Source organism: Somniosus microcephalus, chromosome 7, assembly GCF_052327205.1.
Source record: "Somniosus microcephalus isolate GS21.2 chromosome 7, FLI_Smic_1.0, whole genome shotgun sequence".
Classification (NCBI taxonomy): Eukaryota; Metazoa; Chordata; class Chondrichthyes; order Squaliformes; family Somniosidae; genus Somniosus; species Somniosus microcephalus.
The window spans coordinates 254442327-254456821 of NC_140993.1; the positions used below are offsets into that span (position 1 = coordinate 254442327).

The 14495-nt window shown below is 44.3% G+C and overlaps 1 protein-coding gene across 3 annotated transcripts in view; it reads right to left on the reverse strand.

Moving 5' to 3' along the window:
- ctdp1 (CTD (carboxy-terminal domain, RNA polymerase II, polypeptide A) phosphatase, subunit 1) overlaps nt 1–8873 on the reverse strand; it is a 352671-nt gene extending 343798 nt beyond the window's left edge. For 2 of the 3 annotated variants that reach the window (XM_085993625.1, XM_085993627.1), the window contains exons 1-2: nt 8790–8873; nt 8179–8514 (exon numbers count right to left, since the gene is read on the reverse strand). In XM_085993625.1, the coding sequence (XP_085849751.1) occupies nt 8179–8504 (326 nt within the window). In that variant the 5' untranslated portion in view covers nt 8505–8514; nt 8790–8873. Of the gene's footprint in view, nt 1–8178; nt 8515–8784 lie in introns of all 3 variants that reach the window. The other variant, XM_085993626.1, reaches the window with a different exon arrangement.
- Nucleotides 8874–14495: the final 5622 nt, after the last annotated feature.

Genomic DNA, 14495 nt, shown 5'->3' on the forward strand with positions numbered 1-14495 from the left:
CTCAGCAGAGGCCAAAACCATTTTGGGGCGTCTGGGTTAGTAACAAACCAAGGCCGTGCTTTTGTCCTCTAGAAATGATTTCAATCAAGTTTTCTTTTTAAATGTGCTGTTGAATCCCAAGGAAATCTCCCAAGGAGGTTTCAACTTTTTACTGTTTAGATATCGGAAGCGCTAAACATCGTTGGCTCGCTGTTTTACAATCTCCTTTGTGTGACAAGAAGTTACGTTTCCAACTGGCATCCATGCACATGCAAGCAAGCTCAGTGGAGCGTCGAAACACATCAACATTCTTTCTTCTCTTCCCCCCCACTTCCACTTCAGTAGATTTCCTTTTAAAAAGCATAAAAATAATTCAATCTGGTAACTTGCTAACCATGTGGGCTGTTCAAGGAGCCGCTCTTGTTGGAAGCTTGATTAAAATCAAATCGCCTCAGAAAATGTATTCATGACAAGAAGATAGTAAAAGAAGTGCATTATGGGACCACTGACCAACAAAGCAACCCCCAAATTCCAACTATTTTAGCGAAGAAAATATTCCAAATTTGATCAACGTCGTGATTCTGTCGAAGTACTGAAATCCAAATTTTGTCACCTACTTACTTGTGGAACTACTCGTTTCTTCTACCTTACTAACACTGTACCCGGGGAATGAGAATAGCTGTGAAATCAGACGGAGCCCCCTGACATGCATTCTAACCATTATGGCCTTGTCACAACCAGACCTCAGCAAAAGGAAAACCAGGGGAATGTTCGGGTCAAAAACAGAATTTTTTGAAAATACACCACAGGCAAGGCAAGGCCACAGTGAGTATATTTCTCGCTTCACAGACGCTGCCTGACCTGCTGAGCTTCTCCAGCATTTTCTGTTTTTATTAGTGGGTATAAAACCTGTCCGGGTTCCTTCCCATTTCACAGCTATTCCGATTCCTTGGGAACAGCGTAACTCGGGTAGAAGAAACTTGGTAGTTCTACAAATGAGTAGGTGGCAAAATTGATTCCAGCAGGTAGCTCACCTACCTCTCTTTAGTCTTTCCACAGGTTGACAAACTTGCTGTGAATTTCCAGCAAGTTGCGTTTTTATTTCAAATTTACAGCAGGCAGAGTTTTTCTTTTTACATCTATACTGTTCTGCCTGGTTTGCTGTGCCACAGCTTCAAGGCAATCCGGATACTGGATTGCAGGCTGCATGGCACAATGACAAGCGGCGTCAGATCCACTGGATTGTTGCATGATGCATAACACGCACATGGCTGGCAGGCCTTTGGGACACACTTACATGAGCCTGGCCCCAATCTTAAGAATCTTGAGATGTGGCAGCCATCCATCTCGGAAGACAGTGGCGTGAGCACCAAAACAGTTGTTACTTTGGCACACTGAGTGGCTGAAGAGCCCAATTCTCAAGTAGCAGTCAGCGTCACAGATGGTGCAGGCGTAAGTCACAGGGCCAGATCTACAGATCAGCCATGATCTAACTGAATGGCGGAACAGGCTCGAGGGGCTGAATGGCCCCCTCCTGTTCATATGCTCCTAGATGATGAACCCCGCGCAGTATTAACTCTTGAAGCCTCATGCGCTTTCCTCTGTTTTCTCTCTCAGCCAACTCTCTTCAGTCTCTTTGGCTTTGGCTTCCCCGATGCATGGCAGCCCTCCACAGTGGCCTGATGTTAGCCACATCTTCACAGCTTGCGCTATTGATGTTAAAAGTTCTCAAGTCCCTCTTCCGAACATCTTTAAACCTGAGCCTAGGGCAGCCTTGAAGCCTCCACAAGTTCCCCATGCAAGAGATCTTTCCAATCCGCCTATCTTCCAGCTGATTTAGGCAACCGAGCCACAGGAGGGATCTTTGTTTGAGAAAAGTTAATGGACTTGGCTTCCTTGAGTACGTTGGTGTCACACACTTTGTCTTCCCACTTGATGTGTAGAATATGGTGAAGACCGCGGGTGTGGAAAGAGTTGGGTCTTCGCTCATGCATGCTGCGGGTGGCCCAGGTCTCGCTCCCATACATCAACATGCTCCGAATGCATGTTTCGTAGACCCATATTGTGGCATTCAATGTCAATCTCCTATTATTCCACAGACGCTTCGTCAACTGGCTGAATGTGGCTGCTGCCTTTCCGATGCGCATTTAGCTCATTATCCAGAGATAGGTTATCCGACACAGTTGATCCCAGGCAGCAGAACTTGAGTACAACTTCTAGCCTGGTGTTAGCAATTGAGGCTTCTGATGCAGTCAACACACCCCAGGTATTTTGGTCTGATGAAAATAGAGCCCTCCCAGATTCTAGCACCAAAAATCTCAGTGGGCAGCACTCTCGCCAAAGACTCAGAAGGTTGTGGGTTCAAGTCCCACTCCAGAGACTTGAGCACAAAATAAAGGCTTACACTCCAATGCAGTACTGAGGGAGTGCTGCAGTGTCGGAGGTGCTGTCTTTCGGATGAGACACTAAACCGAGGCCCCAGTCTGCCCCCTCGGGTGATCGTAAAAGATCCCATGGCACTATATCTGATCATTATCTCATTGCTGTTTCTGGGAGCTTGCTGTACACAAATTGGCTGCCACGTTTCCTACATTACAACAGTGACTATACTTCAAAAGTACTTCACTGGCTGTAAAGCGCTTTGAGACGTCCGGTGGTCGTGAAAGGTGCTTTATAAATGCAAGTCTTTTTCTTTAAAGATGAATAACCCTGATAAAACATTTCCATCATAATTAAGCAAGGCTTTGACAATTCATGGAACTGGAAACAATCGCATTTCAGTTTTACTTTACAATTCCTTTCTAAAGAAATACACGTCAGAAAGAAGACTTGCATTTATATAGCGCCTTTCACGACCACCGGACGTCTCAGAGCACTTTACAGCCGATGAAGTACTTTTGAAGTGGAGTCACTGTTGTAATGTAGGAAACACGGCAGGCAATTTGCACACAGCAAGCTCCCACAAACATCAATGTGATAATGACCAGACAATCTGTTTTTGTTATGTTATTTGAGGGATAAATATTGGCCAGGACACCGGGGAGAACTCCCCTGCTCTTCTTCGAAGTAGTGCCATGGGATCTTTTACATCCACCCAAGAGAGCAGACGGGGCCTCAGTTTAACGTCTCATCCGAAAGACGGCACCTCCGACAGTGCAGCACTCCCTCAGCACTGCACTGGAGTGTCAGCCTAGATTGATGTGCTTAAGTCCCTGGAGTGGGACTTGAACCCACAACCTTCTGACTCAGAGGCGAGGGTGCTACCCACTGAGCCACAGCTGACACTGAGTCAGCCTCCATCCATTGTCTAGCTTTAACATGAAGTACTTTAGTGACCGCGCAAGGATGGCTATTCATAGCTGTAGGAGGGCAATGAAAGTGCCCCAAAAATCACGTGTCCAATGAGCACTGCCAAACAGTCGGCCTACCACTGCCGAGGCCAGCCTGTGACAGTCTCCGACACAAGCAGATCTCGCAAAATACACGCCGACAGCCTGATCCACAAATGAAATCCCCAACCATAGTAAGGGGACAGCATTAAAAAAAGTTTCAATTAAAAATCGTGAACGGTTTTGATAAAGTAAATAAAGAGAAACCGTTTCCAGTGGCAGAAGGGTCTGTAACCAGAGGACACAGGTTTAAGGTCATTGGCAACATGAGGAAAATAACATTTATGCAGCAAGTTGTCGTGATCTGCAATGCTCTGCTTGAAAGGGCGGTGGAAGCAGATTCAATAGTAACTTTCAAAAGGGAATTGGATAAATACTTGAAGTGGAAAGATTTGCAGGGCTGTGGGGAAAGAGCAGGGGAGTGGGACTAATTGGACAGCTCTTTCAAAGAGCCGGCACAGGCACGATGGGCCGAATAGCCTCTTGCTGTGCTGTATCATTCTAATATCTAAACACATTAAATTATCTACCGTCAGTACACACTTTTTGTTTAATGTACACATGGAAGCACTCCACCGAATCGGCTGGTGCACAGATGCCAATCCCAGCTTATGCCACCAGATTTCAACATAAACACAGGGTCATAGACAACACTGTGCCAAGAATACTGATCTATTGAAATTTACTTCAAGAGTGTGAACATCACATAGTTAACTGATCAAAGGTACAGGCCATCCAAGCCCTCCTTTGAAATAGTGCCACATCACAAGCTGCTTACGCACACTACAAAAAATCTGTTACCCTGATGTAACTTCTTCTTTTGAAAGCAGGTTAGGGTCTTTCAGGAATTTCTGACTTAGGCCAGATTTAGGGGATTCCCCGGTGATGGGGAGGGGGGGGGGGAAATCCAGACCCAAAGGATTGAAATGGTCCTCATAGTAAAAAAAATAACACGAAGGCAATCACTCAGAAAATGTTCACTGTTATGCTTTAATGAGATGCATTCAAGGGGCAGCTAGATAAGTACATGAAGGAGAAAGGAACAGAAGGATATGCTGCTAGGGCGAGATGAAGTAGAGTGGGAGGAGGCTCGTGTGGAGCATAAACACCGGCATGGAACAGTTGGACCGAATGGACTGTTTCATGTACTGTAAAATTCTATGGCCCGCAATTTCCGATTGGAGGCTTCCTGCGTGCAGATGCCTCGTATCGGAAAAAAATCTACGCCCTTACCTGAGGGCTCCCGAGGTCTGGACCGATGCTGGGCCTCTCCACAGTCTAAATGCGCCGGGCCCACGTATCCCAGGGGCACAGGCAGTTTGCAAGCGTCCCTGGGATCACATGGGCCAGGCTAGCCAATAGGAGAAGGGAATCTCCCTTCATACACTTGACAGATAGACCTGTCAAATATATGAAAAACACATCAAAACATTAAATACATTTTTTAAAAACCATCACGTTTTTAAAATGAGTTAAAATTACATTAAATATTAACAAAAATTTAATTTTTTGAAAAATTTTTTAATTATAAAAGTATTTTTAAATTATAAATGAGTGAAAAAAAATTTAAAACTTTTTTTCAACTCTTACGCTGGTAAAAGCAGTCCCTACGTCTGCTTTTACCAGCCGTAAGATTTCTAAGGGTTTTCAGCGGGTGGAGGTTCTCCAGAAAGCGGAACTCCCCCCGCAGAGGCCCTTCTCCAGGGCAGGCGTCCGATCTGTCGAGAGCATTCTTGACAGATCAGAAATGCCGGTTTTCAGCGAATGCGCTTCGCATGCCTGAAACCGGCATTTCCGATGTCCCTACGGGTGTGTACACACGGAAAATACAGCCCATTGTAAAAACTATTGAGCAAAACCACTAAATGCTTACTTTTCCATGTATTACTGCATTTTTGTACTATTTTTAAACCAGGTGAAGAGCACCGCAGCAATGTCATTTCAAGTGATAAACAGAAGATAGTGGCTCGGATAAACTTGCAATTGTATTGTTTCCGATTGGTGTCAACCTTAACTAACCTATTTCCACATAACAAAAAAAATGTATAGAAACATCAGCACTGAGTCTTTGTTTAAGAAGAAAGCTACAATTTACATACAACTATTTCCAGCTTAAAGCAATACCCAACAATACGAACAGCACTGTGGGAGTACCTTCACCACACGGACTGCAGCAGTTCAGGAAGGCGGCTCACCGCCACCTTCTCAAGGGCAACTTGGGATGGGCAATAAATGCTGGCCTTGCCAGCGATGCCCAGATCCCATAAGCGAATTAAAAAAAAATTCCAGGGAAAATCTCATAAGGACATAAGAAATAGGAGTAGGCCATTCAGCCCTTCAAGCCTGCCCCGCATCAAGATAGGTTATGGCCCATTGGGACACTTGTTTCAATACTCATGTAATCTATTCAAGTACACTCCGACGTGTGGTAGAGGGAGATGACAATACTTTGTGCTGGAGAGTGCTTTTACCGAAAATAATACCAGATCTTGGATGGATTACCAGGCAGTAACTTCATCAAGGGATCTAGGTGATGAAAAGCCCAGAAAGCAAACCTTCAGTGGTGTTATTAACAAAAATAAACCCTGCCTAGTAATTGGATTTGTGGCTCTGTTGGTTTGTGGTTTTATCTATTTGACTATATCTAACAGATTATCTTATGTTTTTTATGTTATCTCCTATGGAGTTACCATGAGTTGGATGATATGCTGTTTTCTAACAATGTAACGCATACTATATGGGCCACTAATTTTTTAGCTGCTTTCTTTACTTTTGATTTGTACATTCCCTTACAGGGAATGCATGCTATACGCAAGATTTCTATATATTACTAGTTGATCTCTCAAGGTGTTGCACATGGTATGTTGTAGAATGTGTGTGTCAGCTGTGGCTAAGTTGGTAACACCCTCGTCTTTGAGTCAGAAGATTGTGGGTTCAAGTCCCACTCCAGAGATTGAGAGCAAATTCTAGGCTGACACTCCAGTGCAGTACTGAGGGAGGGCTGCACTGTCAGAGGTGCCGTTTTTCGGATGAGACGTTAAACTGAGGCCCCGTCTGCTCTTTCGGTTGGACATAAACGATCCCATGGCACTATTTCAAAGAAGAGCAGGGGAGTTCTCCCTGGTGTCTTGGCCAGTATTTATCCCTCAATCAACGATCAAATGATCACACTGCTTTCAACTTTGCAAAATGTTACTAAAGCATGAAGTTGCCCAAAATCAAAGCAGGCACCTCTAAGTAGTTTTACACCACTGTGGTGGTGTACCAGCTGCAACGTAATGGCAACCAGTTTGACACAAAGTTTAAATGTTCTTCAGCAGTTCAATTAACTGCTTAAGAGCTGCTTAAACTTTAATTTTAACATGAACAGAGAGCCAACTATCCCAATGGCCCTTTGTTAACATTACAACTTGACTACCACTTGGCTGACAGTAAGTCAAGCGGGCATGCACACACAGAGTTCATTTTTCCCAGATCAGAGTGATGGAGTCTACAGTTTACATCAAGTCTGCCAGCCCCATATTGGTCTAAGCATAACAGAGCTTAAGTGGGGGAGAAAAATTTTCCTTCCAGTAACCACAACTGTTATGTTTAAATCAATATGGAACTGGCAGACCTGATGTACACTCTGTTAGTATTAAAATGAAAGCTTAAGCAGTTGTTAGACTGCCTAGAAACTTAGCTCGGTTACCAAAACCATAAAGTTAAAGGTTAAAAAATACTATTCTGTTCAATTACATTAGAGTTTCAACAATGACTTTGCATCACACTTTACTAACACCTACCTATACCAAAGCAAAATGTGGATGCCAATTAACTTGCATCATATCCGATGGCGAGTTAGGATATCAATATCCTACAGCAGGGACCGAGGGCTAATATTTTAATACATTAACATGGCAAGAAACGCCTCGGGTTCCAACCAGGAGTAGAAGCACCAAGATCACCTGTAAAATGGTCCTTCTACAGATTACCATGCTCAACACAAGTGAATAATTTTGCAAAAAATATATAGCAATGAATCTACACTGTAGCAATCACGTGTCTAATCTATTTTACTTCACCTCACCAGAGATGGTGCTCAAAATGTAAATCGTCTCAAGCACTCATCTTATGCACTCATGCATCCTTTGAAAAGCAAAAAAGATACACCCGCCCACAGATAAAAGCCCAAAAATGTTCCCGTCCTCCCACAGAAGAAACACACCCCCTTTTCCCCGAGCAATCAGCAGACGTCTTGCAAAACTGTTTTTGCTCCTGTAAATGGTTCTCTCTCTCTCTCCCCCCGCCAACCCCTCACTCCATCCCCGGGCCACATTCCATCCCATTGTGATCCCCAGTTCTGTTGCGTTCATCCCATTGTGACGCGTTGTGTTGTGTGTGTGTCCCTCGCGCGGCCGCTCCATCCCCGGGCCACATCCCATCCCATTGTGACGCGTTGTGTTCTGTGTGTGTCCCTCGCGCGGCCGCTCCATCCCCGGGCCACATCCCATCCCATTGTGACGCGTTGTGTTCTGTGTGTGTGTCCCTCGCGCGGCCGCTCCATCCCCGGGCCACATCCCATCCCATTGTGACGCGTTGTGTTGTGTGTGTCCCTCGCGCGGCCGGGCCACATTCCATCCCATTGTGATCCCCAGTTCTGTTGCGTTCCATCCCATTGTGACGCGTTGTGTTCTGTGTCCCTCGCGCGGCCGCTCCGTCCCCGGGCCACATTCCATCCCATTGTGACGCGTTGTGTTCTGTGTCCCTCGCGCGGCCGCTCCATTCCCCCTGGGCGGGGGCTCCATTCCACGGCCTGCCCGGCTCTTACCCGCTCGGTACCACTTGGCCCGGTTGCCAGCACAGCTCCTTCACCACACCGGCCCGGTCCGACTTCACCCGCTTCTCCTGCGGCCGAGACCGGGGCCTGTCGCGTTCGGCGCCGCTCTCGTGCTCCACGGGGAGGCAGTGAGCCAGCACCGTGCCGATTTGCACCGGCCAGCCCACTCTGACGCTCCATTCCAGCAGCCGCAAGGGTCGGGAGCCCGGGGCCGACACTTCCAGCACGACGCTGCTGCCGGTTCCAGTTGCCGCCGGGCCGTCCCGGTCCTGGTCTGGGTCCCGGTCCCGGTCCGACTCCTCTGCCAACGCCGCCATCTTCTAACCGCTGCGAGGAGGGGGGGGGGTGGGGAAGAAAAAAATTATTTTTTAAAAACAAATCCTCAGCTTCCAGCCAGGGAAATATTCAAAGGCAGAAGTGCAAATAAAAGGTTCACTCTTCCCGCCTGTAAACAGGAAATAATACACCCGGAGCCCGCACAGGGAACTTCCGGTACACATGCAGGGATCTTACAGTATGTCTTCCGACCACACTGTCCCATTGCACACACAGACATCTGTGCAAACTATTACTTTGCAGCGTGCAGGAGATTTATACCTCACCATCGATTTGACTGTGCTACAAAAGCATGCAGACTGTCATTGCATTCAGTAAAGCTGACAACAGTCCTTCTCCATCCGCCCCCCCCCCTCCCTCAGAAAAAACATGACAGATCAAGAATCAGGCCTGAGTTATGACAGGTGAAAAGGAGGAGTTAGACAGAAAGTGCATTTGGACATGGGCTTGTCATCTACACATTTGGCCTGTGCCCAGGATTGAAAGATTCATCTCCTGCGCACTGCCGCAAGCAACCCAGGAGAAAAAGCATCGGGGCATTGAAAAAATATTTCTGTTATTTTAATAGTGTTCCTTGAACACTTTCATTTATTAGTTGTAAAACATTATTGTTGATGGGGAAGAATGGCTACTTGACTGGGTGGGACAGTTAGAGGCGGGAGGCCAGGTGATCAAACCTCCAGGAATATGTCCAGCCAGAGTTAGCAACCCCGGACTGGCTGCGTAGTCAATGTTTCAGTTTTATTGTAGGAGGAAAAACAAACACATAAAAACACATTTTGTAGCAGTGGTGGATTTTAAACTTAGTGAAAGGTGATGAGAATGGAGTGAGATTTAGCTTCAAAGGAGACCTGAGGACATCCCCCCAGAAAATTTTGATTTTTACACTTTATTTGTTGCATTTTTTGACATTTTGGAGCCCCCAGAAGGGTTTCAAATATTTTAAATATGAAAATAAAAATGGTTTGAGGGACATTAACACAACTTTGAATCTGACAACAGCTGCAACATGTTAATCTATGAAATGAAATCTTTACAACGTGTACCTACAACAATCCCAAGCAGTCGTGCATGCTACATGCACAAAACTAACTGGCCCATTATCTCATCTGTTGCTGGCCCTGTCCCCAACTCACTGATAGTCCAGAGGCAGACACACATTAATTAAGGGTATGCTGATTTTTAACTATTTTAAATAAATAGCTTTTATTTTTAAATAACTTGAGGAGGGTACGAGGTGACCAAACCCGTAGAACAAAATTCTAATGACGGGTCACATCCAAACATTAATCTGGTTCTTCCTGCAGTGCATTCCAAACATTTTCTAATATGAGGTTAGAAATTACAGTTGGTGATAATAGTGGATAAATTCAGGAGTACAGAAGTAAAGAAATCTTACTCCAATTATACAGGGCCTTGGTGAGACCACACCTGGAGTACTGTGTACAGTTTTGGTCTTCTTACCTAAGGAAGGATATACTTGCCATAGAGGGAGTGCAACGAAGGTTCACGAGATTGATTCCTGGGATGGCGGGACTGTGGTATGAGAAGTGATTGAGTAAACTGGGCCTGTATTCTCTTGAATTCAGAAGAATGAGAGGGGATCTCATTGAAGCATACAAAATTATTACAGGGCTTGATAGGGTGGATGCTGGGAGAATGTTTCCCTTGGCTGGGGAGTCTAGAACCAGGGGCCACAGCCTCAAGATAAGGGGTCGGCCATTCAGGACTGAGATGAGAAGACATTTCTTCACACAGAGGGTGGTGAATCTTTGGAATTCTCTACCCCAGAGAGCTGTGGAGGCTCAGTCATTGGGTATATTCAAAACAGAAGTCGATAGATTTCTGACTAGTAAGGGCATCAAGGGATATGGCGATAGGGCCGGTGAATGGAGTTGAGACAGAAGATCAGCCATGATCTCATTGAATGGCAGAGCAGGCTCGAAGGGCCGAATGGCCGACTCCTGCTCCTATTTCTTATGTTCTTATCTTAATGCTTAACACACTCGTGTGACCTTTCTCTGCTCTTTTAACAAAAGGGGTTAACCTGTTTAAAATGAATGGGTTAATGCTTCCATTAAAATAGCAAGTGGAGGAAAGTCATTCAACAACCACAACTTGCATTTATATAGCACCTTTAATGTAGTAAAATGTCAGCTATTATCACCAACAGTAATTTCTGTCATATATTGCTCTTCTGATTCTATTAAAAAGTGTTATTTTCTTGTAATAAAGATAAAAACCATTGCACACTGCAATTAATAAAAATAAAATGCATAAAATCACATTTTGTAGGAATGTGAGTTGGATTTTTATGCTCTCAGGTGGATCTGGCTGACTGCGTCTAGTCTTGGGTTTGCAATCTATTATACTCATTATTATTAATGTCAATCCTCACATTTCTCATGGATGTTGATTGCTTTAATATGAATAGTGTGGGTTCAAACTCGCGTTACAGCTCACTAACAAAGGGACCTCCACGAGCGTGTAAAAATAAAAATCACTTTCAAAGTTCCAGAACATAGCTGCACACTATAACTCACCCACACACAGACCAAGTGTCCACACCATACATCATATTAATACACTGAAGTATAATCTTAAATCTGGGGATCGCAGTATAATCATTTAAATTAATTAAAATCCATTCCCAGTGTCTCTTTTATTTCCAAACCTTGACAATTCTGCAAGTGCAGAGACAGGAATGCTCAATTAAAGTTAGTTAACATATTCACAGCAGGAACAACCTCCTTACCTGTGAAAAAAAAACCCTTCTGCAACTAGTCTTGAAGAAAATAGTCCTTCATATTAGACAACTGTTGGGCACACTGCAGAAAGTTCCTTTGAGAATTTGTTTTTTACGTCTGCAATTTAGCAGCTTACTTGTCATGCATAACTTCTTCAGGAGCCACAGTAAATGAAGTTACCTGTAATAGTGACTCACAAACCATCCGCACATCTGAAACTATTTCTGCCTCAAGTTTGTGTGCAACTAATAGTGATAGTATGTAATGTCTAACTGATGGGTTGCTTCTAATAGCCTTCAATACCACCATCCAACCAATCTGAGCAATTGATCCTAGCAATTTCCAATCCCAATAAAAAACGAATTTATTTTCTATAAAACGCTGACAAGCTGACAAATGGCTTGACATGCTGATGGTTGGTACAGATGAGGTCATGACTATCTTGGAGACCTTTGCATACTATGAAGAAAAACCCACCAGAATGGTCCAAACAACAGAATCCATGTTTCAGCTTGTCTATAACGTGTTCTACTATAATTCTGTTTGAACATAGGAACAGGAGTAGGCCATTGAACCCCTCGAGCCTGTTCCATCATTCAATTAGATATCCGCCATTCAGGTAAGGCATGTACTTCGTTGTTTCTCTGCCGCTGTTTGGAGGTTTTGGAGTTGGATTAGGAGCTATGGTACTCCGTCTTCGTGAGTCTTCAAAGAATGTGAGCAGAGAGGACTGCTACATAACAAAGGCACCATAACTGCCTCCTGCGTAATATGCATTCACATGTATAATGATGCTTCTGTGGTCAGACACAACTTTAATTGAACATAACCTTACAGTCCATGAGATTGATATGAGGAGCTGTCAGAACCCCCAATGGGAATCCCATCCTCACCACTTTGGTGCAAGTGGAAAACTGCAGGAACATATTACTGACAGAAAATAAAAAAGGAAAAAATGGTGTCCTCCCAAATACGAGAAACAGTTCAAGAAGCAAAGGGCGAAAAAGCCAAGAAGTCTGTAATCAAGTTTTGTAACAGTAACCTCGCTTTAATAACACAATTTTATCAAGCCGGGGCAAACGAATCATTATGGGGGCGATGGAGGCGGGTTTCGGTTTAGGTGGGTTCCAAACCTGCCTCCACTGATAGTTTTCAAAAATTTACGATTTTCCCCAAATTAGCCAGTTGATTTCAGAGGTGTGGGTTGCCCTTGGTCAGTTAGTGTTTTGGGACTGAAACTCACCTCTGCTGACATCACTTTTCCAGCCTATTTTAAGGGCTGCTTGCTGCCTTGGATCATTCCACTGGATTTCTGTCGATGCTGCACCAACTGCAACATCTTCTGAGAAACCACTATGTCCAATTCCAAGGCAAGACCCCGCTGATGGCTCCATCCCACTGTAGAAAATGAACTTACCTTAATGGGGCCTATTAAGCCCGCCCAGCGCGTTACCCGGCCCAATTAGATGGAGCGGGTCTGATGACATCATTCATGATGCATTTTAAGCCGGGATCCTTAAAGGGTCCCTGGCCACATTAAATTTTAAGTTCAATCTAACATAGTGGGTGTTGAATCTTTACTGTACAATCATATAATAAAAGTTATATATGAGTGACAAAGAAATATTTAAATAAAATTATTAAGTAATATGACTCCATCAACAAGAACATAATTAAAAAAGTACATTAATTGTGAAGTTATTGGTGCTTTAGTCACAAATCGATAGACTTTTGTATCAGTAACTGGTACAAATAAAAGATGTGTGTGTATAAGTAATACATAACATTAAGCAGAGTTTTAATGTAATTGTAAAGGGGTGGATTTACAATCTTATGCAAGTTCAGCGGAAGAGCTGCAGAATCCCTGACAAACAGTATAAGTGGTGCTTACAATCTGTTTCTTGGATTTCTGCAGCTCTTCCATTGAAGTTAACAATGGACAAGTGAGAGAACCTCTGCAGAAATTCACCTAAAGTCTAAGACTGAAAAATTAAATTAGTCATATTCAGGGACTGAAAGCAAATTGAACTAGTGGAATGAGTGATGAGAATGAAATTGTTACGGTTGATGACTTGATTTAATGTGTAACTGGACAATCATAATATACTGTGAGAAAAACCTGACCAGAAACACAAAAATGTATTTAAATGGCATATGTCATTTTTTATAGTGCAGATCAATTCACTGCAATTACTGTTCAATTGGAAGGCAGAAGCCGAGAATGGCCAGTGAAAAATTAACATTTACCAGTAGCTTTTCAAGAACAGGTTCTCCATCAATCTGTTAGCTGATGTAATCAATATGTTTTTATTTTGGTTTGTTTTCCATGCTGTCACCTAATCAGCTGCAGCAATGGCCACGGAACTCACACCTCAGGTTGACAGACGTGGTTCTCGAGCTGTGTGAATCCCATGGCCATGCAGGGAAATTTAAAAAGTAGGGGGGAAAGGCTCTTAAGTGCCTGTAAAGTACCTCATAATGATTTCAATTGGGTCCTCCACTGCTGCAGGTCGGGTCAACTCCACAGTGACAGATGCGCCTGTAGGAAAGGCACGTGGGAGTGAGTTGACAGCGGGCTCCTGACCCACTGTCAAAAAATACAACTTTCCCACCCGACCCGCCACCGATCACGCCCGCTACCACCACAGAAAATTCAGCCCAATGGCTTTGGTCTCCCCAATATTTAGTTGGAGAAAATTTCTGCACATCCAATACTGGATGTCGGACTAGCAGCATGACAAATCTAAGAGTGGAGGGGTCAATAGAGGTGGTGGTGAGGTAGAGCATGTTGTCAACATACAAGTGGAACCTGATGCTGTGTATTTGAATGATGTTGGCAAGGGTCAGCATGTAGATGAGAAATAGGAGGGGGCCAAGGATAGATCCTTGGGGACTCCAGAGGTAATGATGTGGGAGCAGGAAGAGTAACCATTGCAGGTGATTCGCTAGCTGACTGGGTAGCTGGGAATGGAACCAGGCGAGTGCAGTCCCACCCAGCTGGAGGACAAAGAGGTGTTCGAGGGAAGTGGTGTGGTCAACCATGTCAAAGGCTGCATAGAGGTTGAGAAGGGCGGGGAGGGATAGCTTACCATGCTCACGGTCACATAGGATGTTATTTGTGACTTTGATAAGGCCCGTTTCAGTGCTGTGGCAGGGGCGGAAACCTGATTGGAGTGCTTCAAACATAGAGTTGTCAGAAAGATGGCATGGATTTGGGAGCGAAAG